A 24,084-nucleotide genomic window follows, 5' to 3' on the forward strand; every position below is an offset into this window, starting at 1 on the left:
AGCAGATGCGTCGGGATATTCCAAGAGCACCCTAAGATTCAGGCCACCTGACTTCCCGCCACAGGCCTGGCACTGATCTTTAACCAAGAAAGAACATTCTGCATGACCTGTACAAAAGGGAAACCGACTTTTATTTAAAAATCATACATATGAGGACTTTTCACTTCCAACCAAGATGGGAGGAACAGGGACTAGATTTGCTCTCCTTCCTGAAACCACCAAAAGTTCAGACAAAATAGGCGAAAACAATGGCGCTCAAGACTCAGCCTCAGGCCAGGGAGGAGAGTGATCCTTGACATGGAAGACATCAAGCTGAGCCCTGGACGTGGCCACTGCCCGTGGTCCCGAGTCCGGCTGCAGGGCCGCCGAGTGGAATGGAGGCAGAACACCTCTCAAAGATCCCACCTAAAACTGCCCAAAAAATAGATTAAAAAAAATCTCAATCCAGAAGGCAAGAAAGGGGAAAAGGGAAAGCAAGACGGGACAGACAGAAACCCAACAGTGAGACAATAGATTTACGTGTGGTCGTACCAAAAATCACATTAAAAGTACAGTTATAAACAGCTCTTTCAAAAGGCAGAGGCTGTTAACTTGGATGAAAACAAAGATCCCACTACACACTATTACACACTACGTACCAGAAACCCACCTTAAATATAATGGTGGAAAGTACAGAGATATCAAATGCAGCGGGGTCCTCTGGACTGGACTCCGGCAGGTAAAGGACACGTTAGTGGAAAAAGAGAAATTCAAACAAAGCTGCAGTTCAGTTATGAGTAACGTACCAGTGTTGGTTTTTTGTTTTTACCAAATGTAGCACAGGAATCTGAGATAACAGCATTAGGGAAAGCCAGCTGTAGGGTTTCTGAATTACCTCTGCAACTTCTCGTAAACCCCAAATTATCCTCCAACAGGTTTTTTATTTTTTTTTAAGTGAAAGAATAGAAAAAGACCAACTGTGCTAACATGAATACGAAAGTTTCTAACAGTAAAAAGCGGAAGGAAGCCGCTTCTGAAATACTGTTCTACCGCCAACCATGACTACACAGAGCGGTGCCCGAGCTGGACCAGGTCATGTCATCGGACAGAAGCCTGGATGCAAACACACCACAGTGCTACGGGCCAAGTCCACAGTCCCCAGCCTGGCCCCAGTAGGCTTCCGGGGGCTGCTACCTGTGCAGACCCGTCTGCTCAGTCCGGTACCTCTGCCCAGACCTATCCGCTCAGCCTGGGACCCCCACCTGTACACACCTATCCGTCCACTCAGCCCGGTCCGCGCCCGCCCACCTGCACACACCTATCCGCTCAGCCCGGGACCCCACCTGCCCACACCTACCCGCTCAGCCCGGGACCCCGCCCGCCCACCTGCACACACCTATCCGCTCAGCCCGGGTCCCCGCCCGCCCACCTGCACACACCTATCCGCTCAGCCCGGGTCCCCGCCCGCCCACCTGCACACATCTACCCGCTCAGCCCGGGTCCCCGCCCGCCCACCTGCACACACCTATCCGCTCAGCCCGGGTCCCCGCCCGCCCACCTGCACACACCTATCCGCTCAGCCCGGGTCCCCGCCCGCCCACCTGCACACACCTATCCGCTCAGCCCGGGACCCCGCCCGCCCACCTGCACACACCTATCCGCTCAGCCCGGGTCCCCGCCCGCCCACCTGCACACACCTATCCGCTCAGCCCGGGTCCCCGCCCGCCCACCTGCACACACCTATCCGCTCAGCCCGGGACCCCGCCCGCCCACCTGCACACACCTATCCGCTCAGCCCGGGACCCCGCCCGCCCACCTGCACACATCTACCCGCTCAGCCCGGGTCCCCGCCCGCCCACCTGCACACACCTATCCGCTCAGCCCGGGACCCCGCCCGCCCACCTGCACACACCTATCCGCTCAGCCCGGGACCCCGCCCGCCCACCTGCACACATCTACCCGCTCAGCCCGGGTCCCCGCCCGCCCACCTGCACACACCTATCCGCTCAGCCCGGGTCCCCGCCCGCCCACCTGCACACACCTATCCGCTCAGCCCGGGTCCCCGCCCGCCCACCTGCACACACCTATCCGCTCAGCCCGGGACCCCGCCCGCCCACCTGCACACATCTACCCGCTTAGCCCCGGACTCCGCCGCAGCCATCTGCTCCCCCCATGGCCTCCCTGTGGTCCCCAGGTCCCCAGGCTCTTTGCTCGCCGCCCGCCTCCGCGTGTTTGCACGCGCCGCGTCCTCGACCAGGGGCGCCTCCGCAATTTTATGTAGCCGGCAGAGGGCTGTTCTCAACCCCTTTGTCCGACTTCATTCTCCGCCCTGGGCTTCCACATCGCTGCGCGGAGGCAATCTTAGAACCCACCTCCCGCTGGCTTGTATTTGGGAACAACAATGGCTACCACTCACGCAGCCAAAACAAGAACGCCTGCGCAGGCACACTGCCGGCCGACTCTGCCGCCGCGCATGTCCCCTCGGGGCCACCGTCCCCACCCCTGGCTTCCGGCTTGCCTTCAACGCCCACGCGTCCTTGCGTAAGCGGAGGGCGGGCTCAAGTCAAGCCCGCGGCGCCCATTGGTGGCGCAGGGCCGAGGGAGGCGGGGCGAGGCCTCCGCGTGACGTCAGGACGCCGCGGTCAGAACGTCGAAGCCCAAGGAAGGCAAGAACCAGCCGGGTCTCGAGCAGTTCCGTGGCCGTGTCGCTGTCGCCTTGGGCTGCCGCTGACGAGTCCAGGGGGCGAACGGCTGAGGTGGGTGTGGGGAGCGGCGGGCGAGCGGGCGGGCAGGGCGTCTCCTTCCGGCCCGACGCCCAGCGGGTCCCGAGGCCTGGCGGGCCGTCGCACCAACGGACGCCGCGCGCGAGCGACGACAGGGTGTGGCGGGCGCGGGCGGCCACTGCGCCTGCGCGCCCTCGCGCTTGCGCCATCGGCCGGGCTCCCCGCCCCCCGCCCTCGGAATTCCTGGGCCCCCAGCGCCCCTTCTCTCAACCCCCATTGACCCGGCGGTTCCAGGGGGAGGATGGCGTTGCCCCGGCGACGCGCGGGCCCGGCGCCGCGTCCCCCCCGCCTCCCCGTTCCCGTCCCGCGCCGCCGGAGCCGTGGTGCGCACGCGCGGCGCGGCCGGGCGGTGACTCTGGAGCGGGTGGCCGGCATCTGGACGGGCTCTGCCTCCACCCGGCGCCTTTGCCCTGTCGGGGCCCCCGGGACGGCCAGGTGCCCCTCGCGTCCGGTGCTCGTGAGACCCGCCCGCCCGCTTTCCCCACGCAATGTCCCCACTCGTCCCCTCCCGCCCCTTCCCGAGGTTGCTCGTCGGGGCGTCTTCCAGGCTCCGTTCCCGCGCTTGCTGTAGGGCCGTCAGGGTCTCCGGCCTCGCAGTCCCCCCCATGCCTCTCGGCCTCCCGGGTTTAGGCCCCCAAGGCACTCCTCGCTTTCTCGCAGCCGTCTCTGCCCCGCTCTGAGGTTCCGGAGGGCGGTTGGGCGTCTCCGGACCCCCAGCCCGTGGGGGTGGTCTGTGGTAGCAGTCTCCCGAGAGCTTTCCGGGAGCGCGTTTCTTCCCCGCAGGGCTCCCCGTGGGCACCTCCGCTTCTCCCTGTTTCCCGGAGTAACTTCGCCCCCTTCCTCTCGGATTTGTTTTCCTCTGGATCTCTCTCCCAGTTCCTTCTTCACAGACTTTGCTCCGTAGGCCACTCTTCTGCTCTCAATTAGGAGCTGTCCCCCCCCCCCAATGCTTTTTAGCCCTGCCCTGAGGTCCCCCCGCCCCATCCGCCCTCCACCTTTCGTCTGTGGCAGGGTTTTCCTCGGGCCTTCCCTTTGCTCTTAAGGGTTTCAGGTCCTTTGCTTTCCCTTTGGGAAATGCTTTCAGCCTTCCCTGTTTTCAAATCTTTCCTGCTCCACTCAGAGCACTGCAGGGAGGCGAAGGTCTTTCCCTCACGCAGAGTCCTCTTCAGCGAGTCCTAATTTCACACGCTCCGTGTCTGCCTGGCTTCTCGTGAGCCCGTCTCCTCCTCTCCCCACTGCCTGAGTTTTTCTTGCTGCTCCCGAGTCTCCCTAACTCCTTCTTTTTCTCATAGACAGTGAGAAAGCAGTCTGGCTCCTGAGGCCCGCCCCTTATGCCCCAAGGTCCAGATGGCGGCCAACGTGGGTGATCAACGTAGCACAGATTGGTTAGTGTGGCTAGAGGGACAGAGGCCGAGGGGAGGGCAAGAGGAAGCAGGACCCGGTGTTGTCCTCTGGGATGGGAGTCCCATGGTGTAGGGGCTGGAGCAGTCCTTGTGGGCAGAGAGCGGATGAGCTCCTCCTCTGGCCACCAGGGTGAAGGGAAGCGTTTGGTTGTAGTGTGGACAGTCAGGTCTCCATCTCTCTGAGCATCGTGTTTTCACAGTACAGTGTTGAGTTCTCAAAATTGGGATGATTCATTTCATGAGCTGTGACGAAGGCGCAGCCTCCAACACTTAATACTCTCCTTGCTCTGTTTGTTAATACCTTGTTTTCCCCAAAACAGCGTGATGATAGCTTGCATGGCTGGGGAGGTGTCAGAATTGACTCATAAACCATTTAGACCTAGGAGGCACCAGGTGTTACATTAATAATTTCTTTGGATGCTGGTGATCATTTCATTTGGTACTTAGCCACTGCTGTATACCAGGTACCTGGAAAAGTGCCTTAGGTCTCTTTCTCTTGGATTTTTCCCTCACAGCAAGGCGTGAGACAGAAAGTGGTCGTCAGCATGTTAACAGATTAATACATTCTAGATTTAAAAATTCAGACTCCAGTAGGTAGTGCGAGGGAGTTTACTTTTCAAGCCCTGGTGTGTGCCTGTCTGCGTTTTGCCCACTGTGTACGGGGAGAGAGAGGACTGACTCGATGTCCCTTCTTTGCAGGTCTTCTCAGTACAACATGGTGGCCGGGGCAGGCAGAGAGAACGGCATGGAGGCCCCTATGCATGAGAACCCAGAGTGGGAGAAGGCCCGCCAGGCTCTGGCCAGCATCAGCAAAGCAGGAGCTGCCGGCAGCTCCTCCAAGGCCAGCAGCAATGGGCCTGTGGCCAGTGCACAAGTGAGAAGGGTTGCTAGGGAGGGAAACGCTTGGTCTTTTTTGGGGTCACAAGATCAGGGTGCCCTGAAGATGTTCGCAGAGCCTCAGGTGGGAGCGCAAGGGCTGTTTCCTCAGAGAGCCCAGGGCACCATGTGGGAATCCAGCCTCAGGAGGGGGACGTGCCCTGGGTCCCCAGGGTGCCCCGAGTTCATGGGTAGAGGCTGTGGCTCTTTGGAGACAGGCAGACCCAGTTGTGTCCTCAGGAATTAACCACATTGGGGGCCGTAGGGGGCGTGGGCTCCTGCTGCCAGTGCTGATGGCGCACGCTCTGTCCACAGTATGTGTCGCAGGCGGAGGCCTCGGCCCTGCAGCAGCAGCAGTACTATCAGTGGTACCAGCAATACAACTACGCCTACCCGTACAGCTACTACTACCCCATGGTGAGTGCCGGGCCTGGGGGGGTGGACGGGGGGCAGGGGGGCCTACCCATACAGCTACTGCTACCCCCTTGGTGAGTGCTGGGGTGGGGTGGGGGGCATCTGTACAGTTACTAGTACTTCCCCATGGTGAGTGCCCTGCCCAGCAGGGACAGATGGGGGCTGGGGGCACTGGGTTCCAGGGGCCAGGGGAGGGCTTGAAGACAGCAGTGACAGCTTCTGAAACACTGTCCACTCACACGTTGCCCTCACGATCAAGCTGAGAGCCCTTCCCAGGTCCAAGTCCTATGTTCCCCACTTCCGGCCGCCACTCTGCTGGTGCTCAGTCTGTCACCTGCGATGCCCACCTGTGTTCTGCTCCAGCTCTCGTCCCGTAGTCCCCTGTCCTTCGTGTCCTCAGCTTGCAGAGGGCTTCCCAGCTCGTGCCTCAGGGAGCCCTTTCTCTTACTGGCTTGACTGGTTAAGGCTGTGTCCCGCTGCCCCCTGCCACACCCCGGCTTGCTTTCACGGGGCTGACTGCCGGATACGCTGTGCATCTGTCTCAGCTGTGCACGTGTCTTGAGTAGACTTCGTTGGAGTGTGGATTTTTGTATTTCGTTTTTGGTTGTGTTGTGGTATTTAGTGTGTTTGTAAAATAGAGGATGAATCGATAGAGGTTTCCTGTTTGTTAGTTGTTTTTAACAAGAGAATTCAGCGCATTTGTGCAGGGGAGAGAAACGGGAAGTGGAGGGGAGCCGCGGAGCATCACGGATTACTTTCGGCTCCTCAGCAGGCAGGAGAAGGGGTGGAAATTGGGCCTCTGCTGACCCTGTTTCTGTGCCCTTGGCAGAGCATGTACCAGAGCTACGGTTCTCCCTCCCAGTATGGCATGGCCAGCTCGTATGGCTCCGCCACGCCCCAGCAGCCATCGGCACCCCAGCACCAGGGGGCTCTGAACCAGGTAACGCCCCACCTGGCTTTGTGCCATGTTCAAGAACGGGAATGTTGTTTCTGTGAGGGGGCGCACTCGGGGATGCCGGCATTTTTTAGGCTGCCCGCACCGTGTCTTCTCTCCTGCCAAGCACCTCCTGATCTGATCACGAGGAGGGCAAAGCACAGTGTTTGAAACCAGGATGGGTTTAGGACTTGGGCGAAGCCACGGGCTCGGTGTTGGGGTGACAGTAGGAGTGGTCTGCAGCATGGCAGCCTGTTTTCTGAGTTTCCCTCCGGCGTGTGCACATATACGTGCACAATCACATGCGCAGTCTGGCGTCACACTTAGTGTGCAGTGTGGAGGAGTGTGGAACTGGTGCAGGGGAGCTGGATAGACCTGGGCTGGGGTCCCAGCTTCCCTGTGGCAGTGTCGTTATGAGTCATATGATCTCTCCTCGTCTCAGCCAGTCCTGTCAGGTGGGAAGGAGAGTCACTTCCCAAGGCCCCCCTGAGAATGTGTGTGATCACGTCTGGGTCTTGAGTGGCGCATGTAATGTGCTCAGACAGTCTTCCTGGGTGGACGCAGTGTTGGGACAGCGCTCACCAGGAGGTGGATGGCAGGGTTTAAATGCCCACTGCCGCCCCTCAGAGCTGGGGGCCAGGGGAGAGCAGCTCGGAGTCTGAGCTGTGAGGAGTGGGCACTGATGCTCCGTTCCTCAGGGAGTCGCTCTGAGCGCCCAGGGCAGTTTGATGTGCGAGGGTCACGGCACAGGCTCGGGAGCTAAGTGATGCCGCGGTGGTGGGGACAATGTGAGAGCCAGCACAGGGAGCTCTGCTCCTGCCCTCAGCACCCACTTCTTCCACCAGCCCCCAGTCCCTGGCATGGAAGAAAGCATGTCCTACCAGGCCCCCCCTCAGCAGCTGCCGGCAGCCCAGCCCCCTCAACCCTCCAACCCCCAGCATGGGGCTCATACTCTGAACAGCGGCCCCCAGCCTGGAACAGCCCCAGCCACACAGCACAGCCAGGCAGGGCCTGCCTCGGGCCAGGCCTACGGGCCACATGCCTACTCCGAGCCTGCCAAGCCCAAGAAGGGCCAACAGCTGTGGAACCGGATGAAGCGTAAGTTGGCGGAAGAAGAGAGGGCCTGGAGGTTGGGCCTTACGGGGCCGAGCATGGGGCGCTTCTGGGTGTTGTCATCCCCAGGCTTCGGGTACCTGCGCTGGAGCCCTTCTCTGGAGCCTGGTGTCTCCTGTTTCTGGGGGTAGGGCAGCCTGAGATAGGCCATGGGAAGGTCTAAGCCCGGCTCTTGGCTCTCACAGCAGCCCCTGGGACTGGTGGTCTCAAGTTCAACATTCAGAAGCGGCCCTTTGCCGTCACCAGCCAGAGCTTCGGCTCCGCCTCGGAGGGCCAGCACGGCAGCTTCGGCCCCCAGCCCAACCCTGAGAAAGCCCAGAACCACAGGTGACGGCCCCCCTCTTGCCCTCGTCCCAGCTCCCTCGCCTCTGCGGTCAGTCTGCGCCCTGAACCTCAGGCTGCTACTCCAGACCGGGGAGGGGTCCCTCCTCCAGGGTTGCTGAGATGAGGGGAAAGAGGAAACGCTTCGGTTACGTCTGGCGTGTGTCTGCTGTGCGGGCGGTAGCAATGACTGTCTTTGCTGCCCTCCCCAGGGGGAGCCTGTCCGGGAAGCCGGACGATTGGCCGCAGGACATGAAGGAGTACGTGGAGCGCTGCTTCACGGCCTGCGAGTCGGAGGAGGACAAGGACCGGACGGAGAAGCTGCTCAAGGAGCTGCTGCAGGCCCGGTTACAGGACGGTTCGGCCTACACCATTGACTGGAGCCGGGAGCCCCTGCCAGGGTTAGTCCAGGCCGGGGATGGGGAGGAGAGCGATTCTGGGCACTGAAGCAGAGATCTGCAGACTTAGGTACCTGCGGCCCCAAGAATGAGTGAGAAAGTTGGATCCGAGGTGGAAAGCCAGGCGGGTAGAGCAGGGATGCAGGTGCTGCCTGAGGGTGCTGTCCTGGGGTGGGGTGAAGGCCCGGAAGGCTGGTGAGTGCGTGGCGCTCAGCTGCGGAGAGCACTGTCTAGACAGAAAATGTTGGGGTCGCCTCTCATGTTTGCAGCGTGTTAGCTGAGTCTCCCGGGTAAGTCCCTCTCCTGCCCCAGGTGGTGTGCTCTGGGGGTGGCTGGCAGGTGTTGGGGTGCGGGGGGCGCTGGGTTGGTGATGCCCTGCCCTGCTTATCCTCAGGCTGACTCGGGAGCCTGGGGCTGAGAGCCCCAAGAAGAAGCGGTGGGAGGCCCCTAGCAGCCTTCATCCTCCCAGGGGGGCAGGCTCAGCGACCAGGGGCGGGGGTGCCCAGTCCCAGCGAGGGACACCAGGGGCTGGGGGTGCTGGCCGAGCCCGGGGCAGCAGCTTCGCCAAGTTTGGCAACCGCAATGTCTTCATGAAGGACAACAGCTCTTCCTCCAGCACGGACTCCCGCTCCCGTTCCTCCTCCCGGTCCCCTACCCGCCACTTCCGCCGCAGGTGCGAGGGCTGAGGTGTGGGGGTGGGGCGTGGAGGGTGGGCGTCGGGGGAGGAGCCACTTCAGTCCTTATCTCCCTGCTTCTTCTGTGCAGTGACTCCCACTCGGATTCAGACAGTTCTTACTCAGGGAATGAGTGTCACCCTGTGGGTCGCAGGAACCCACCCCCTAAGGGCCGAGGAGGTCGGGGGGCCCACATGGATCGGGGCCGAGGCAGGGCACAGCGTGGGAAGAGGTGAGACCCTGGGCAGGGGGGTAGGGCTAAGATCAGGATTCTCGGGGTGCAGTAGGAGGGGCAGGCTATGACCTCTGCCTTGTTCACCCCTGAACTCCCTTTCTAGGCACGATCTTGCTCCCACCAAGCGCAGCCGCAAAAAGATGGCCGCGCTGGAGTGCGAGGACCCTGAGCGTGAGCTGAAGAAGCAGAAGCGGGCGGCCCGCTTCCAGCACGGACACTCGCGCCGCCTGCGCCTCGAGCCCCTGGTGCTGCAGATGGGCAGCCTGGAGAGCAGTGGTGCTGACCCGGACTGGCAGGAGCTTCAGATCGTGGGCACCTGCCCTGACATCACCAAGCACTACCTGCGTCTCACCTGTGCCCCCGACCCGTCCACTGTGCGCCCTGTGGCAGTAAGCACCTGGGACAGGCAGGGCCTCCCTGCAGGTTGCCAGGCCGGGGTGCCCACCTGGAAGGATGGCAGAGACCGCACCGAGGTTGTGGGGTGGCGGCAGGGGCCTGCAGCTGGGCGGGGACGTTGAGGCCTGGGAGCTCTCCGAGAGGTCACTTAAAAACTGAACTTGTGTTTCGGAGACTGAGTCTGGGTCCTATGGCCTCATCGGGAGACTTGTTGGGCTTTGAGCCTCTGTCTCCTAAGGGCGACCTTCCCAGGCCAGCGTTCCTGAGGTGGGGGTGATCGGGCTTCTGAGTCCTGCTGAGGCCGCAGTAGTGGCATGGTTCGCGTTCCATGCGAGGGGACGTGCTGAGGCGGCTGAGGTCGGGAGTAGTTACCCTTGCCAAACGTGTTGGGTTCTTTTTAAAGTTGCTGGCGAGTTATTAAACGGGTGTGATGTTGCAGCCTCGTCTCAGAATGCGGCGTCGCTGGAAGCGTGCCGGGTGTTCGTGACGGCTGTGCTCACGTGGCTGGAACCGCACTGAGCCGTAACGTTCCTTTCCCAGGTTTTGAAAAAGTCTCTGTGCATGGTCAAGTCCCACTGGAAAGAGAAGCAAGACTACGCCTTTGCCTGCGAGCAGATGAAGTCTATTCGGCAGGACCTGACGGTGAGGGGAGCGCCGGGGGGACCTGTGGTGGGAGAGTCCCGCCCCGCGGTGGCCTTCACTGCTCTCCTGCCGTTCCAGGTGCAAGGGGTGCGGACAGAGTTCACGGTGGAGGTGTACGAGACGCACGCCCGCATCGCCTTGGAGAAGGTGGGTGGGGTGCCGAGGCCCTCCGGGTTCTTCCCAGGCTCCCCGTCCTGGCCTCATGGTCTTTCTCTCCCTCCGGGCCCCGGGCTCTAGGGCGACCATGAGGAGTTCAACCAGTGCCAGACACAGCTCAAGTCGCTGTACGCCGAGAACCTGCCAGGCAACGTGGGCGAGTTCACTGCCTACCGCATCCTCTACTACATCTTCACCAAGAACTCAGGAGGTGAGAGGCGCTGCCTGCAAGATGGGGTGGCCCCAGGCCCCCGGGGTTAGGCGCTGCTGATCCTCCTTTGTCTTGGGCCGCAGACATCACCACGGAGCTGGCGTACCTGACTCGGGAACTGAAGGCAGACCCTTGTGTGGCTCATGCCTTGGCATTGAGGGCGGCCTGGGCTCTGGGCAACTACCACCGCTTCTTCCGGCTCTACTGTCATGCGCCCTGCATGTCTGGGTACCTGGTGGACAAGTTTGCAGACCGGGAGCGCAAAGCTGCCCTCAAGGCGATGATCAAAACGTATGTGAAGCTGGGTTCTCCCCCGCCCCCTCTGCTCTGCCGGCCCTGCCGCCGCCTCCCTCCTCCCCCTCTCGTTTTGCACACTCCTGGGCTGTCAGGCCTCCAGCTCCTGTGCCCTGGACACTGGTCCTCTCTCCCTGTCTCTCCTTTCTACACGCACCCTGCTCCCCAGCTCCTCCTGCTTCTCTTCCCACAGCTGGCTCTCTGTCTCCCAGGCCCGCCTCTGCATCTTCTTCTTTCCCCATTCTGTCTCACTGGGTTCCCTCTCCACCTGTCTCTCTCTCTCTCCTGCTCACATCACCCTGGACCTTGGTTTCTTTTCTTGCTCTGGGCTCTTGGGTTTCCTCACTCCGAGGCCTTTGTTCACTTTTCAAGGCTTTTGATGATAACTGAGCTCTCACTCAGTAGAGACAAACTAGAAAAGATGGCTGTTCTCTTGGTAGCTTCTGATCTAATGGGACCCCAACACCCCATTCAGACTTGAGCTCCTTCAAGGGTGCAGAAGATGTGTAGGGAGACGGGTGATGTGGGGGCATGTCAGATCATGGACTATCTGTAGGTCAGAAGAGCAAGTTCTTGGTACGTTAGCTGTCCTGTGTCAAGCGCGTGCTTCTGTGTGTGTGCGCGTGGTGGGGAGCCTGTGGTTCTCAGGGCAGTGAGATGCACCTGGGTGACACAGCTAAGCATTGCTACTGGTGTCTAGTGGGTGGAGGCCAGGGACCCTGCTCAGCCTCCCATAGGGCCCAGGACACCCCACAACAGAGAACCACCTGGTCCCGCTGTCCGTCTCACCAAGGACCTTGCTGAGGTCCAAGGGGCCACATCAGTTAGCTCAGGAGCCACAGGAATGGTGTGGAATTGGAGAGGGACAGTACCCTGAAGTTAGGAGATGCACACACTCCGGGGTCTGGTTTGGGTCTGAAGGTTTAAGGCAGAGGCTGAGCTCGGGCAGGGGCCGTAGAAGTAGACAAGGATGTGGGACAGAGACATGAAGGCAGCAGCATACCCAGGACCTGGTTACCTACCCAGGAATGACAGGGAGGTGGTGTGTGTCAGGGCCCCGCGGGTCTGCCCTCTGCGGTGGGACAGCAGCTCCCAGGGGTGTCGCGTGGGCGGGTCACTGTTCTGGTCAGTTTACATATGCTGCGTCTTTGTTGGGGCCATAACCGTGAAGGTTCCTTGTAGGAGGGGCCTTGGCCTAGACTGGCCACCTCCTCTCATCCCCTTCCTCCCAGAGGCCCCAGACCAGGTCCGTGCAGTGTGGCCAGAATGCCAGCTCAGTTGTGGGGAGAAATAGGCGCTCTTGTGTGTGTCCCCTTCCCCCCTCCCCCCGTAAACCCCAGAGCCGTGATGTGGCACGGACTTGAGCCGGGACTGGTTCATGTTCTTTTTACTGTGTCCTTCCTGTGTGATGCCGGCCGGGTGGCTCTGACTTTGGAGCTACAGTTCGCTCAGCGTTTGTTTCTAAAGGGTAGGGTGACATGGTTTTTGGGAGAGAATTCAGCCAGTTCCCAGCTATTCTCTGGCACGCGCCGTCTTGTTGGCACCTGCACGTGACGTCACCAGCATGTAATACGTGTTGGCTGACCCTGTGCCTGGCGTTCCCAAGGCACTGTGACCGAGGCAGAGCAGATAGCCAGGGCGGGTCCCCCAGAGTAGCTGGCTGTCAGACCTGCCAACCCATGCCCATCCCCTCGGGTCACCCCCTCTGCCTGCCCCCCTGCCCTTGGGCCACGGTGGGCCCTCTTCTGAGGGACTGCTCAGGCCCTTGAGCAGTGGAGGAGCCGGCTGGGCCCTTCCCTCCCATCCCCTCTCCTTGGTCCCCATGTACAGGTAAGTGAGGGTGAAGGGGGGCACAGCCGGGGCTGGGGCCACCAGCCCCACCCCGGGCCCCCCCAAGCCCCTGGAGGTGGGGAGGTTGGGTGGGGAGGGGTGAGAGGTCAGCAGGTAATGTGCTGAGGAAACCCTTTGGGTGCCTGAAGGGGGGGCGCCCACTCCCTGCTTGTGGGGCCCTCCCCTGCCCACCGCCGGCCTCATCACATTCTCCTCTTGTCTCCGTAGCTTCCGCCCTGCGCTGCCAGTCTCCTACCTGCAGGCCGAGCTGGCCTTCGAGGGCGAGGCCGCCTGCCGGGCCTTCCTAGAGCCCCTGGGCCTGGCATACACGGGCCCGGACAACGCCAGCATCGACTGCCGCCTCAGCCTGGCGCAGCTGTCAGCCTTCTGAGCACCAGCGCGGATGGGGGCGGGGCGGGGGCAGGGCTGTGGCCCCCCAGCGCCGCCTTTGCCGATTTTGTTTTTGAGCCATGGACTTGGGTTGTAAATTAATTTGTGGGGAGTGGGCTCCAGGAAGAGCCACCATCCCGTCCCCGTTTGCCCACCGGGGAGTCTGTACAGAGATTTTTTCTACATTTTTATTTTTTGCCTCCGAGGGAGGGGGTTGGGGGAGGAAGGGGCGGGACAGTGGAGGGTTGGGGGCATGGTCTGTAGGCTGCTCGGTCCGCCCGGCACCCCCACTAATGCTGTCTCAGTGTTTTCTCTCTCTCTCTCTCGAGCTTGTACTCCGGTACCGACCTGGCAGCCCGGCCCATCCCATGCCGGGGGGGCCGGAAGAAGACTGGCCACGCCGCCCGTGCCCGCCCGCGGCGGGGGCACCAGCACCTCAGCCCACCGCCCGCCCGCCTCACCACAGACTCTTGTTGCACAGCCCTCCGGGGCCTCAGTGTCCGGGGCTCGGGGAGCCGTGTAGAGACTGTGCCTCGCCCTCGGCCCCCCACGCCAGCAATGCCGTCGCCAGGCCACCACCGCAGCCACGCCGACACTGCGCGCTGAGGACCCCGGAGGCCGCCGCGGGACCCCGGCCGGGCCGCCTCAGCTGCACTTGTGTCGTCTCCGTGGCCCCTTCCTCCCTCCACCCCAGTGTTTCTTCTGGTTTGTTTTCCTTCCCTCCCTCCTGCTCCTGCCCCCCACCCTTCTTTGGTTCAGCACAGGTAAAACGGTTACCCTCCCTCCCTCCCTGCCTCCATGGATCACCAGCTCACGTCATGTTTCCTTCTCTTTTCTTTTTGTGTGTGTTTATTTAAGTTATTTTTCTTCCTCCCCTTTTTCTTTTTGGTCCTCCCCCCTCTTCTGCCATGTAACTGGAGGATGTGCGATGAGTTTGCAAACAGCTGGACTGTCAGGCTGCTTTTTTTCCAGATGTTCCTCCTCTGCCTCCCCTCCCTTCCCTCTCCCCTCCCTTCTCCTTCCTTCATTCTTTCCTTGGATCACTGAGCACCATTTGGAAGCTTGAGAGAAACCAAAATTAAAGAGAGAGAGAGAGAGCACTTTGTCCTTTCCTGCTTGGACGGGATCTTTCCAGGTTCTCTCGGTTGAGAGTGGTCTCCTGGAGACGTCTGAGGGGACCATCACCCCACGGGCAGCTCAGCCAGGGGCTGGTAGGTGTCCCCTGCCCTGCCCATGCGGCACAGCCAGACTTTCCCTAGGGCCTGGCTTCCCAGCTCCTGCGTTGGGCTGAACCCGGGCTCGGGGAGGCTGACTTGAGAACCGTGGGGCACCTTGGCTAGTGTGAGGTGGGGGTGCAGCCCCCCTCGGGGCCCTACTACTCTGAGCCCCTCAGCTTCCAGCCTCTGACTCAGCACTTGGGCCATAGCTTGCAGGGAGGGGGAAGGTGGGGCACAGAGCACATGCTGCCCCAGGAGAAGCAGGCTCCCAAAACTGAGCTGCGGGGGTGCCTGAAGTCCCGGCGCGGAGAGCGCACGTCTGAGTGCGCCCACTGCGGCGGCCACCTCCCCAGGGCCTGTGAGCCTCAGGAGCACCAGTGTCAGGTGGAGGGCCCCCGCGGGCACCAGGAACGCGGCGCACGAGGGTGCGGCTCGAACCAGCTCTTCCTGGGCTTTGGCCACCCCAGCCTGCAGCCCGGGATCAGTCACCATGAGAGCCACAAAATGCGTGGGGCGGGGCTGGCGAGGCTCCGTGGCCCGGGCTCCAGCGGCCTCTCCACCTTCCGAGGGCCAAGCGCCAGGACCCCACTCCGCTTCCGTCTCAGGAAAACCTGCAGGGGACCGTCCTGAAGCTGGCTGTGCTTCTCCACCCCGCGGCTCCGCGGTGCTGCCCGCGGTGGCCGGCTGCAGCGCCCTTTCCAGCTCTGTCCGCGGGGCAGCCTGGCCTTTGGCCCTGCGCGGCTCCCTGGCCTCCAGCCCAGTGCGGTCGGGTGCTTGGCGTCCTGTTCCGGTGTCAGCGGGAGCGGCAGCTGCCCCTTCGTGCGCGCTCCCGCCGTCCTGGGCGTCCTCAATGCCGCCGTGCGCGTCCTCGCCGCCGTCGCGGGCGTCCTCACGGCCGTCGTGCGCGCCCCCGCAACGCGCGTCCTCCTCGCCGTCATGCGCGTCCTCGCCGCCGTCATGCGCGTCCTCGCCGCCGAGCGCGTCCAGGATGGTGGTCCCGCGGCCCGCCGCCGAGCCCGAGCCGAAGACGAGGTCGGTGCGCGACGCGCGGTCCCACACGACGCGGCCGCGGAAGCGGAAGTAGCGCACCCGGTGCTCCGGCACGGCCAGGACGCCGGGCCCCAGCGCCGCCAGCGGCTCGTCCCAGCAGAAGGCGGCGAAGGGCTCCTCGCGCACGCCCAGGAAGCGGTCGGCGTAGCCCACCGCGAAGTCGGCCGGGTCGAGGCGCGGGTCCCAGCGGATGCGCTGGATGACGGCCGCAGCGGTGCGCAGCGGCGGCTTCTTGGCCCCGGCCTCGCTCCCGGCCTCGCTCCCGGCCCCGCGGCTAGGCGGCGCGGGCGCCCCTGGGTGGGGCTGGCGGCAGCGGGCGCCGAAGCGGCAGCGGCCCTCCAGGAAGAAGCGGCAGGGCGGCGGCGGTGCGGGCTCGGCTGCAGGGACTGCCGCCATGGGAGTGGGGTGCGGGGGGAGCCCCGCCGGGAGGTCACCGGCCGCGCCCCGTCCCCGCTGCCCTGGGAACCGCGCACGCGCTCTCGCGGGGCCTCGGATCCCGGGCCTGGCGGACGGCCCTGCGCGGGCGGTGTCCTCGGGGAGACTGACCGCTGCCTGCGCGGCCCCGCGATGCTCGCGTGTGGTCCTCCCCGCGTCCAAAGGGTTTCCAGGCTGGGCACGGCCCGCAGAGTGACCTCCTCCCCCAGTGCCCTGGAGGAGCCGGACCTGTCCCCTCCGCGGCCTCTGTCCACTAAGTTCACAGTGCGACCGCGCCCTCTCAGCCCGCCGTCGGCGACGGTCTGCGGGTACGGTCCCGCCTCCTCCAGGTTCCTCACCGGGCTGGCTCCGCCCGCGCCTACGGCTGTGAATGGGAACCCCCACCCGCTCCGGGGCCCTCTGGGGCTTGGATTCCTCCCCCCGCCTAAAAATTTGCACGTGCTGCCCCGCCTTCCGCCCCTCGTGGGTCATTCCCTCCACGGGACAACTGTACCCAGCAGGCTCAAACTAGGTAGCCCAGACTTGGGACACCGCTGTCCCCCTCGGGCCGACGCATCTTTCCGAGGGGGTAGGTCTCTGCTCCACCGGAACCCTGCCTCTTCCAGCCACTTTGCTCAGCGGCCACTCACGGGGTAAAGGGCCGCTCTCCCGGAGGGGTTCACTGGAGAGGCGGGCCGGGAGTCAGGCTCACGGAGCCACCGCACTCGGCCCCGGGGAGCGAGTCAGGCCGGGCCCCGGGATCGAGTCAGGCCGGGTCCTGGGAGCAAGTCAGGTGGCCCCTGGGGGGCGAGACAGAGGGTCCCCTGGAGCGAGTCAGGCCGCGTCCTGCGCTGGTCTGGCAGACCAGGCCCCGTCAAGGTTGATGAATGAATGCGGCCGTCAGAGCGGCCACGTTGGGACACCGCGGGGCACCGTGTACTCACGCCCCCCTGAGTTAAAGAGGCCACATCCCACCACTCCAGGCCAGCCGTCGGATCTCGACCTCGGTTCAGTCTCTGCGGGGAACCGAGCCGCAGGTGACACACCTGGCCCTTAAAGGGGCCGGGACCCATCACCGACCCCCCTTGCCCATCCCGTCCGGCCTTCCCCTCCCACGTGCAAAGTGAAGAGACCGAACTCGCGCAGAGACCTTAGCCGTTTATGTGTAAAGAAGTAGGATACCGAGCCGTGAACGCATTGGGAACGGGGGTGCCTACAGGCCGATGACGTCGTCCAGCTCGAGGTCCGCGTGGGGGCGGCAGTGGGCCCTGGGGTGCTGTGCCCCGGTGCTGGGGTCCAAATCGGGCTTGGCGGCAGCGGCCCCCGGGCGCTCCGCGTCCATGACGCCCAGCACCGCGTCCAGCATGGAGGGGCCCAAATCCAGGTGGAAGGACAGCAGCGGGTCGGCGGGCGCGGGCGCGCGGAGGGCAGGCGGCGGGGGCTGCGGCACGGCGGGCGGCGGCGCGGAGCGCGGGGCCCCGGCGGGGGGCGCCCGGGGCTCGGGGGGCGGCCCGCCGCCGTGACGGCTCAGGAACGAAGTGTCCCCGAAGGCGTCGCCGCCGCGCCCCACGTGCAGCGTGTGCCGGAAGTCGCCGAGCGGCGCGGAGATGGACAGGGCGCCGCGCTCAGGCCGCTTCTTGGGCTGCGTGGGGCCCAGCTGCTTCAGCACCGGCATCTGAGGGGTGGGGGTCGGGGTAGGAGCGGGTCAGCGCTGCCTCCGCCGGCGGGAGACCCCCCCCCCCAGCCCGCGTCCCCACCCTGGGCCTAGGCAGCGGTTCAGAGGATGCTCTCCCAAATGACAGGCCAGGTCTGCCCGTGACCACCGCGCCAGGCTGATTCCACTCAACTAACGTTCCTGCCTTCCCAGCGGCCGGGCCACAGGCAACACGCCTCTCCGAATCTGAGCGTCTCCTAAGCTTGGCAGAGGAACAGCGGCTTCTCCGGGCCGAGATTCCCCGGGCCCTTCCCTGAAGACACCAAGTGCCCCAGGCACCGTGCCTAGCCCCCACCCCACTTCTAGAGGCCCCAGAACATGTTACCTTGCTTTATTTTAAAATGACAAATGTCAGCCAATCTGTCTTTACACCAGCACAGTTATAAAATATAAATAAATACGGATGCACGAAAGCTTTGCCGAGGGCACAAGTCACAATGCAGGTCAGCCTAAAACCTCAAATTCAGGTTCAGGGTGGGCCTGGGGATCTATACTTGCGCAACATTTTGTAATTCGAGTTATTTGATTTTGAGAGAGATAATATAATGTCTTACATTTTCACAAGTTTCTCTAAAAATAGCAAGAATGGTGTAAATTTGAAACTGGCAGCTAGTACTCTATGAACTCGGTTCGCTATTGCCTCATTGCTGCCCTGGATTCTACGGTAAATACGGTAAATTGCCAACCTTTGCCTATATCCTGGAACCTGGTTGTTTTTATGGAACTTCTGGGAAGGCCTTTGGTGACCCTGTACTTTTGTTTTAACAGTCACTGTTATCCTAATAATAATAATAACTTGGTTTGAATCAAAGCCCCACCCTTTGTTTGCCAGCTGTATGATTGGGATAAATTATGTGATTTCTCTATGTCTATTTCCTCTCTGTAAATGGGCTAAAATAACACCACCTTCTTGCGCAGCACATAGAAAAATCTCAATTAAAGAAAATTATATTTGTAATAGTGCCAGCTAATTAGTAATTCTAGTGCTGGGGGGGAGAGGTGTCCTCATATAACCGTAGAACAAGACCAAGATTTGATAAAATCCTATGAATCAGTCAAAGCAGCCACCATTATTCTTTTAGTAACTATCACCCCAGGAAATATCAGTGATAATACAGAGAAAAATGAAAGCTAAGAGGATTTAAAATAATTATAGCTGGATGTGTTCTGAGGACCGCCCTGTAAAGATGCACACACACACACACACACACACACACACACACACCCCATTTATTTCTCTGGGAAAACCAGTCTTGATTTACCACCTCTGTAGTGTTTCTCAAACTTCTCTGGCCTCTGCCTAGATGAATAAATATATTTTAATTGCAACGGGACATGCCATCGCCTCTCCTCCTCACACCAACCCCAAGGAAAACAACCATTTTATGAAACAAGACTTACAACATGCTAGGCACTCAGATATTTTCAATTCTAATCTATTTTATTTTTTAAAAACGCTTACCTCTGCTCATTAATAAATCTCAATCCACAGTTTAAAAAAACCAAACAGCGACAACAACAAACCTCTCCCCATGCTAGCAGTGGCTATCCTTACTCTGCAGTGAGTTGGGGGGGGGGTGGGGGGGAAGAGCACACAACTCAGACAAATGCCTAGGTTTCCATCTGACTGTGTGTGTGTGTGTCTGGCTTTGTGCAAGCTACTTAACATTTTTTACCTCATTTCCTCTTCTCAAAAATGGAACATAGGAATATAGGATGTTCCTATAAAACTTCATAGTCTCCTTGCAAGATTGGTGGGATGTTGCCAGCAAAGTCTTGGCAGCACTCAGGACACAGTCAAAGTTCAATAAAATGCTCAGTAGCCATCTACATCATTCTCCCATGTCCCAGAGAAGGACACACTCAGAGAGGGTATGTGACTTGCCCAAGGTCACAAAGCCAGCTCTGCGGGACTCCAGAGCCCAGACTTACCACTTCCACCCCCTGCTGCCCCTCGAACAGACCCCTCCCCAGACAGCTCTCTGCCACTGGCTCTTCTCCCTGCCCATGCCCTACTTGGTCCCTCATCCCAACGCTCTGTTGCCCTATCAGCCAACATCACTACCACTTTCCAGTGCCTGGCCAAACACACCTGCCATTTCCTTTCTGTGGGAACCTGAACTCACTTCCTCAACCTTAAACCTCAGTTTAGTCCACTGAAAAACAGAAGTCAGAATGCCTCTTTGCTAGGGGTTTTGTGAAGTATATGCACGGTGCTGATGTTCTATTTCCTAAGCGGGAACCTAAGTGTGTTACTCAAACAAACTCACTCAATCCTCAGAAAAGCTCCATGAGCTTTACAAAGGTGGTGGCCGAGGCACAGAGAGGTGGAGTAAGTTGCCCAGGGTCACACAGCAACAAATGTCAGGGGCTGGATTTGGAAACCAGACAGAGACTCTAAACCTGATGAGAGTCTGAAGATGATACCCTATTGCCCATAGCCCCCCACGGATAGGATGGGTGGGTGCGCATCCCCGTGGAAACAATGTTTCCATATGCTTTAAAGGCCAGGGATTCTCTACACCCCTGACTATGTTTGTTTGCCTTTCTTTTCCTCTTTCTCCATCCCAGACAGAGAATAATGAGTTAGAAATCCTTTCGGAGTAAGGCCTCTTCTTGCTAGCTCTGAGGGCCTGGGGCGAGTCACTCCACTTTTCGGAGCCTCCAGCCTCAGGGTCCTCTTAAATAAAAGGCTCCAACCTCCCTCAAGCAGAGTTGTGTGCTTGAAGCAATGAGGTCATGCTAGGAAAAAACGCCGTCAGCCAGCCAGGGCTCCGACAGAGGGACTGTTGTTCGCCACAAACGCGAAAGAGGCAGAGCGTGCAGGAGCGAGGAGCGAGGTTGGGACCCCGAGGGGCCCGGGCCCCGCGACTCGAGGCTCCGCGCAGCCGCCCTCCTGCCGCCCCCTTCCAGCCTCTCCCCCAGCAGGCCCCCGCTCCAGCTGCGGGAGTGGAGGGCACAGCTGGTTCACCTCTGTCCTCTCTGGCCCCAGCCCCGCCAAGACGGAAATAACCGCCTGCTCCACGCCCGGCCGGACCGGTTCTCGGGTCCGGGGGGAGGCGGCGAGGCGGGCGGGGCCGGGCCCGGGAATGGGAGACCCCCGCCCCGTGGGTTCGCTGCGCTTGCTCGGGCCACGTGGCTGCCTCCCCGACTTGAGCGCCCGCGCCCCCTTTGCCCGTCTGTCCCGCGTCCCTCCGGACCTGACCCGGGACCCCGAGGCCCGGCTCCCCGCGACCCCTTACCTCTTGGTCCTCGCTGAGAGGGGCAGGCGCGCTCTCAGGCTCAGGCTGGGGGACCCCCTCTCCTTTTCGAGGTCCAGGCCCGCGCCTTCTTCCTTCTTCCTCCAGACGGTTCTCACCTGGCAAAGGAAGTGTCATGCGGACCCCGGAGTGGGGGGGCGCAGGTGTCCAGGACCCAGGCGTCCGGGTCCACAGTGCCCCCTCAGGACCCCTCCCCTCTCACGTCCCAGGAGTCCTGCCTCCTACCTTTCTTACTCCTCAGACCCAGGAGTCCCAAGCCCCCCTCCTTCAGGCCCTGGGGTCCAGGCCTCAGACCCAGGAATCCGAGCCCTACCCCTGGCAGCCCTTGGCACGGGGTCCTTTCTTTACCTGCACCGGGGACCGAGGTGTCAGCCCCTCTCGGGGGCCATAGTAGGAACCAAAACGGGCTGCGGAGTCACCGTCCAGGCCAGCTCAGTCCGTGTGGGGCAGAGAGGGTTAAGTCCCAGGCCCCTCCCAGCCTTCCTGATTCCCCCCCCCCCCCAAGTTTGCCTCTAGGATTTAAAAGCAGTGCTGGAAAAGCTGAGGCCTCCGGGCAGAGTGTAGAGTGTGGGGGCGGTGAGAGGCCCGACTGGGTGTGCACAGAGGACACGCAGAGGGGTGGGGGATGGCCAGGGCGCGCCCCCAGCCTGGCCCCGCCCCCTGCCCAGCTTGGAATTTCCTGAAGCTGGGGAAGTCTGGTTGTTTAGAAGAGTAATTTCTTCCAGATTGCAGCAGTTGGAGGAGAGAGTGTAGAGGGAGGACGGAAGAGCGGGAGGGAGAAAGAGAGACAGAGAGAGTTTAAGAGAGATAACGAAACAGACAAGGTCCCCCAGTCCTCAAGAGGATGGAGGTAGTCTTGGGGTGGGGGCAGAAGGCAGCTCTGACCCTGCTTTGGAGGGTTTCCTGGATGAATGTCCCTGCCCAAAGCGGCTGGTAGAAAGGTCATTACAGGACTCGGAGCGCCTGTGCCTTTTGGTGACAAGAGAGTCTCAGATCTGAGTGTTGGGAAGGTGGGTCCCAGGCCAGAGTGAGGGAGCACTTCCCTTGGGAGGAGAGCAGAGTCCCCAGGGAGGAGGCTGGTTGGGAGGAGCGGTGTGGAGATAGAGGCCCAGGGCCGAGGCTCAGTGGGGAGCTGGGGCTGGGGCTGTGGGGCTGCAGAAGAGAGTCAGTTTGACAGATCACAAGGAGTGCAGCTTGAACACAATCTCCAAGAAGTGGCAGGTTAGAGGGCGGAAGGAAGAAAGCTGGGAGCAGGCTGGGAGGCGGGGCGGAGCAGAGGGCACTAACGTCTCTGAGGTCTCTAAGGTGAAGTTCTTTTTGTCTGGAGATGTCAGCTCAAAAGCCACTGGAGACTGTGGTGTGCTGAACCAGGCAGGGTAAGGGACAGGATAACAGGGCCAGATCCCGGTACTAGAAAGTTCTTTCTGGGATTCACGAGTGGGATGGACTGATTGGAGCGAGGCTGCAGTTCAAACCCAGCGCAAAATTTAAAGGGTGTGTGTTGGGAGAGGAAGGGAATTACAGAAAACTCAGTAACCAAGATAAATAATATATTTAAATACAGATTTTTATTAACTATTTTTACGGAGGTTAAAGTCACATAACATAAAAGGAACTATTTAAAAGCGGGGTTTGGTACATCTCCAGTGTCGTGCAACCGCACCTCTATCTAGCTCCAAAACATTTTCATCCCCCCTCCCCCCACCCAGAGGAAGCCCCTTACTCACAACCAGTTCGTCCCTCTTTCCCCTCCCCCTGCCCCTGACAGCCACCACTCTGCCTTCCAGCTCTGTGGGTTTGCTGGTTCTGAATGTTTCGTATCCATGGAATCCTAGATACGTGGCCGTCCGTGTTTGGCTTCTCTCACTGAGTGTGATGTCCTCCAGGTTCACCCACATCATAGCACGGTCCGTGTTTCATGGTTTTCGTGGCCCAATAATATTCCATGACACGCATAGACCACATTTTGTTTAGGGTAAGTAAGATTTTTAATGCACTATTTTAAGGATGGATGCAGGAAAAATCTATAATGAACAAAAAAAGAATCAAAAACTTCAAATAAACAGGGTGCCTGGGTGGCTCAGTTGGTTAAGCCTCTGCCTTCGGCTCAGGTCATGATTGTGGAGTTCAGGGATGGAGCCCCGCGGGGGGCTCCCTGCTCAGCGGGGAGTCTGCTTCCCCACCCCTCCCTCTGTGCTCTCTCTCAAATAAAATAAATAAATAAATTTATTTATTTTAATCTTAATTTTATTTCAATAACTTTTAATAAATCTTAACAATTTATTTATTTTAATCTTAATCTTTTTACTCTTAAAAAGAAGCTTCCGATAAAGACAGGATCAGGGTTGTGATAAACTTTATTGGATTGCTGGGGACATAAAGGAAAAATCCGTCACACTAATGGCATCTTCATTTAAATTTTGGATGTTTTGTTCATCATGGATGGGTTAGTGATTCTTTTTGTTGCATTTATGCATTTGCTGTGTCATATTGTTTTCAATCTTTGTTACTGACTCATTGATGTTGCTTTAATTTAATTTTATTATTATTATTATTTTTTGCGTCACCCTCCTACCTTTTTCCTGGCCCTGGCCGGGAGGCTGTGAGACTGGGTGTAGGGGTCCTGGGGAGGGGCCTGAGTTGGAGCAGGGGCCACAGGGATGGAGAGGAAGGTGCAACCAGAAAGGATTCAGGTCGGCTTACTTGGACTTGAGAGCCGGGACGGACAGGATTTCCTGGAGAGAGAGGAGCCAAGGATGAGAGGATTGGTTTCCCATTGCTGGTGTAAGGAATCTCCACTACCTGTGTGGTTGACAACCACCCACATTTTTTATGCCACGGTTTCTGCAGGTCAGAGTCTGGGTGGGACATTAGGTCTGCCGGGGCGGAAGTCAAGATATCAGTAGCGCTGTGCCCTTTACTTGGAACAACCCTCTTCCAAGCTCACTGGGGGCATTGGGTGAATTCAGTTCCTTCTGGCCGTAGGCCTGAGGTCCCTTGCTCCTGCTGGCCCAGCTGGGGGCTGGTGTGTAGAAGCTGCCTGCATCCCTCTGGTGCTCTCTGTGCTACTCGGCCCTGCTGGCGATGAGTCAAACCCTTCTGATTTCCCATTCCACTCCATTTCCCTCCTGCCTCTAGCCAGAGAGAGTTCTTTGCTTTTAAGGGCACATGTGATTAGATTGGGCCCACCTGGGTAACACAGGCGTACTGATCAGGGTTCTCCAGGGAACCAGAACTTACCCTATGTGTATATACATACATGCATCAAGATATATGTATTATTAAAATATATAATTAGGATACCTATATAGTTAAGATATATAAAAATACTAATTTTTACTGATTACCAAGTAATACATATCCCTGGTCTCATTCATATA

The 24,084-nt window shown here is 60.0% G+C and overlaps 3 protein-coding genes across 5 annotated transcripts; 1 reads left to right on the forward strand and 2 right to left on the reverse strand.

Moving 5' to 3' along the window:
• The first annotated feature begins 2,625 nt into the window (after positions 1–2,625).
• On the forward strand, positions 2,626–14,146 carry LENG8 (leukocyte receptor cluster member 8). 3 transcript variants are annotated; one of them, XM_080827634.1, is made up of 16 exons: positions 2,626–2,735; positions 4,055–4,147; positions 4,865–5,039; positions 5,357–5,458; positions 6,285–6,395; positions 7,235–7,487; positions 7,688–7,829; positions 8,036–8,224; positions 8,616–8,894; positions 8,987–9,127; positions 9,234–9,519; positions 10,067–10,168; positions 10,247–10,315; positions 10,406–10,535; positions 10,619–10,826; positions 12,888–14,146. In XM_080827634.1, exons 2-16 carry the CDS (start codon positions 4,110–4,112, stop codon positions 13,048–13,050), a joined length of 2,388 nt encoding a protein of 795 aa, XP_080683760.1. In that variant the 5' UTR covers positions 2,626–2,735; positions 4,055–4,109; the 3' UTR covers positions 13,051–14,146. The 3 variants fall into 3 exon arrangements, with proteins under 3 accessions (XP_080683760.1, XP_080683758.1, XP_080683759.1); XM_080827632.1 differs by having other exon boundaries at positions 2,636–2,735; positions 4,059–4,147; positions 10,619–14,146; XM_080827633.1 differs by lacking the exon at positions 2,626–2,735 and adding an exon at positions 3,108–3,219 and having other exon boundaries at positions 4,059–4,147; positions 10,619–14,146.
• An 84-nt stretch (positions 14,147–14,230) lies between these two features.
• Positions 14,231–16,891, reverse strand: LENG9 (leukocyte receptor cluster member 9; the record flags this gene model as incomplete). Its single annotated transcript, XM_080827635.1, has 1 exon — positions 14,231–16,891. The coding sequence occupies exon 1, from the start codon at positions 16,220–16,222 to the stop codon at positions 14,231–14,233; it is 1,992 nt and encodes a 663-aa protein (XP_080683761.1). The 5' UTR covers positions 16,223–16,891.
• A 20-nt stretch (positions 16,892–16,911) lies between these two features.
• Positions 16,912–21,146, reverse strand: CDC42EP5 (CDC42 effector protein 5). Its single transcript, XM_080827639.1, has 3 exons — positions 21,053–21,146; positions 20,687–20,802; positions 16,912–17,405 (listed from the first exon to the last, which is right to left on the reverse strand). The coding sequence occupies exon 3, from the start codon at positions 17,403–17,405 to the stop codon at positions 16,944–16,946; it is 462 nt and encodes a 153-aa protein (XP_080683765.1). The 5' UTR covers positions 20,687–20,802; positions 21,053–21,146; the 3' UTR covers positions 16,912–16,943.
• Positions 21,147–24,084: the final 2,938 nt, after the last annotated feature.

The sequence above is a fragment of the Martes martes genome (genome assembly GCF_963455335.1).
Source record: "Martes martes genome assembly, chromosome: 17".
Lineage (NCBI taxonomy): Eukaryota > Metazoa > Chordata > Mammalia > Carnivora > Mustelidae > Martes > Martes martes.

Excerpts from the sequence above, each read along its gene's own strand:
- CDC42EP5 (XM_080827639.1), bottom strand. The coding sequence starts at position 17,405 with ATGCCGGTGCTGAAGCAGCTGGGCCCCACGCAGCCCAAGAAGCGGCCT.
- LENG8 (XM_080827632.1), top strand. The coding sequence starts at position 4,110 with ATGGCGGCCAACGTGGGTGATCAACGTAGCACAGATTG. Across the intron at positions 6,396-7,234 it reads ACCAGGGGGCTCTGAACCAG|CCCCCAGTCCCTGGCATGGA; the intron begins GTAACGCCCCAC and ends TTCTTCCACCAG. Across the intron at positions 10,316-10,405 it reads CCCGCATCGCCTTGGAGAAG|GGCGACCATGAGGAGTTCAA; the intron begins GTGGGTGGGGTG and ends CCCGGGCTCTAG.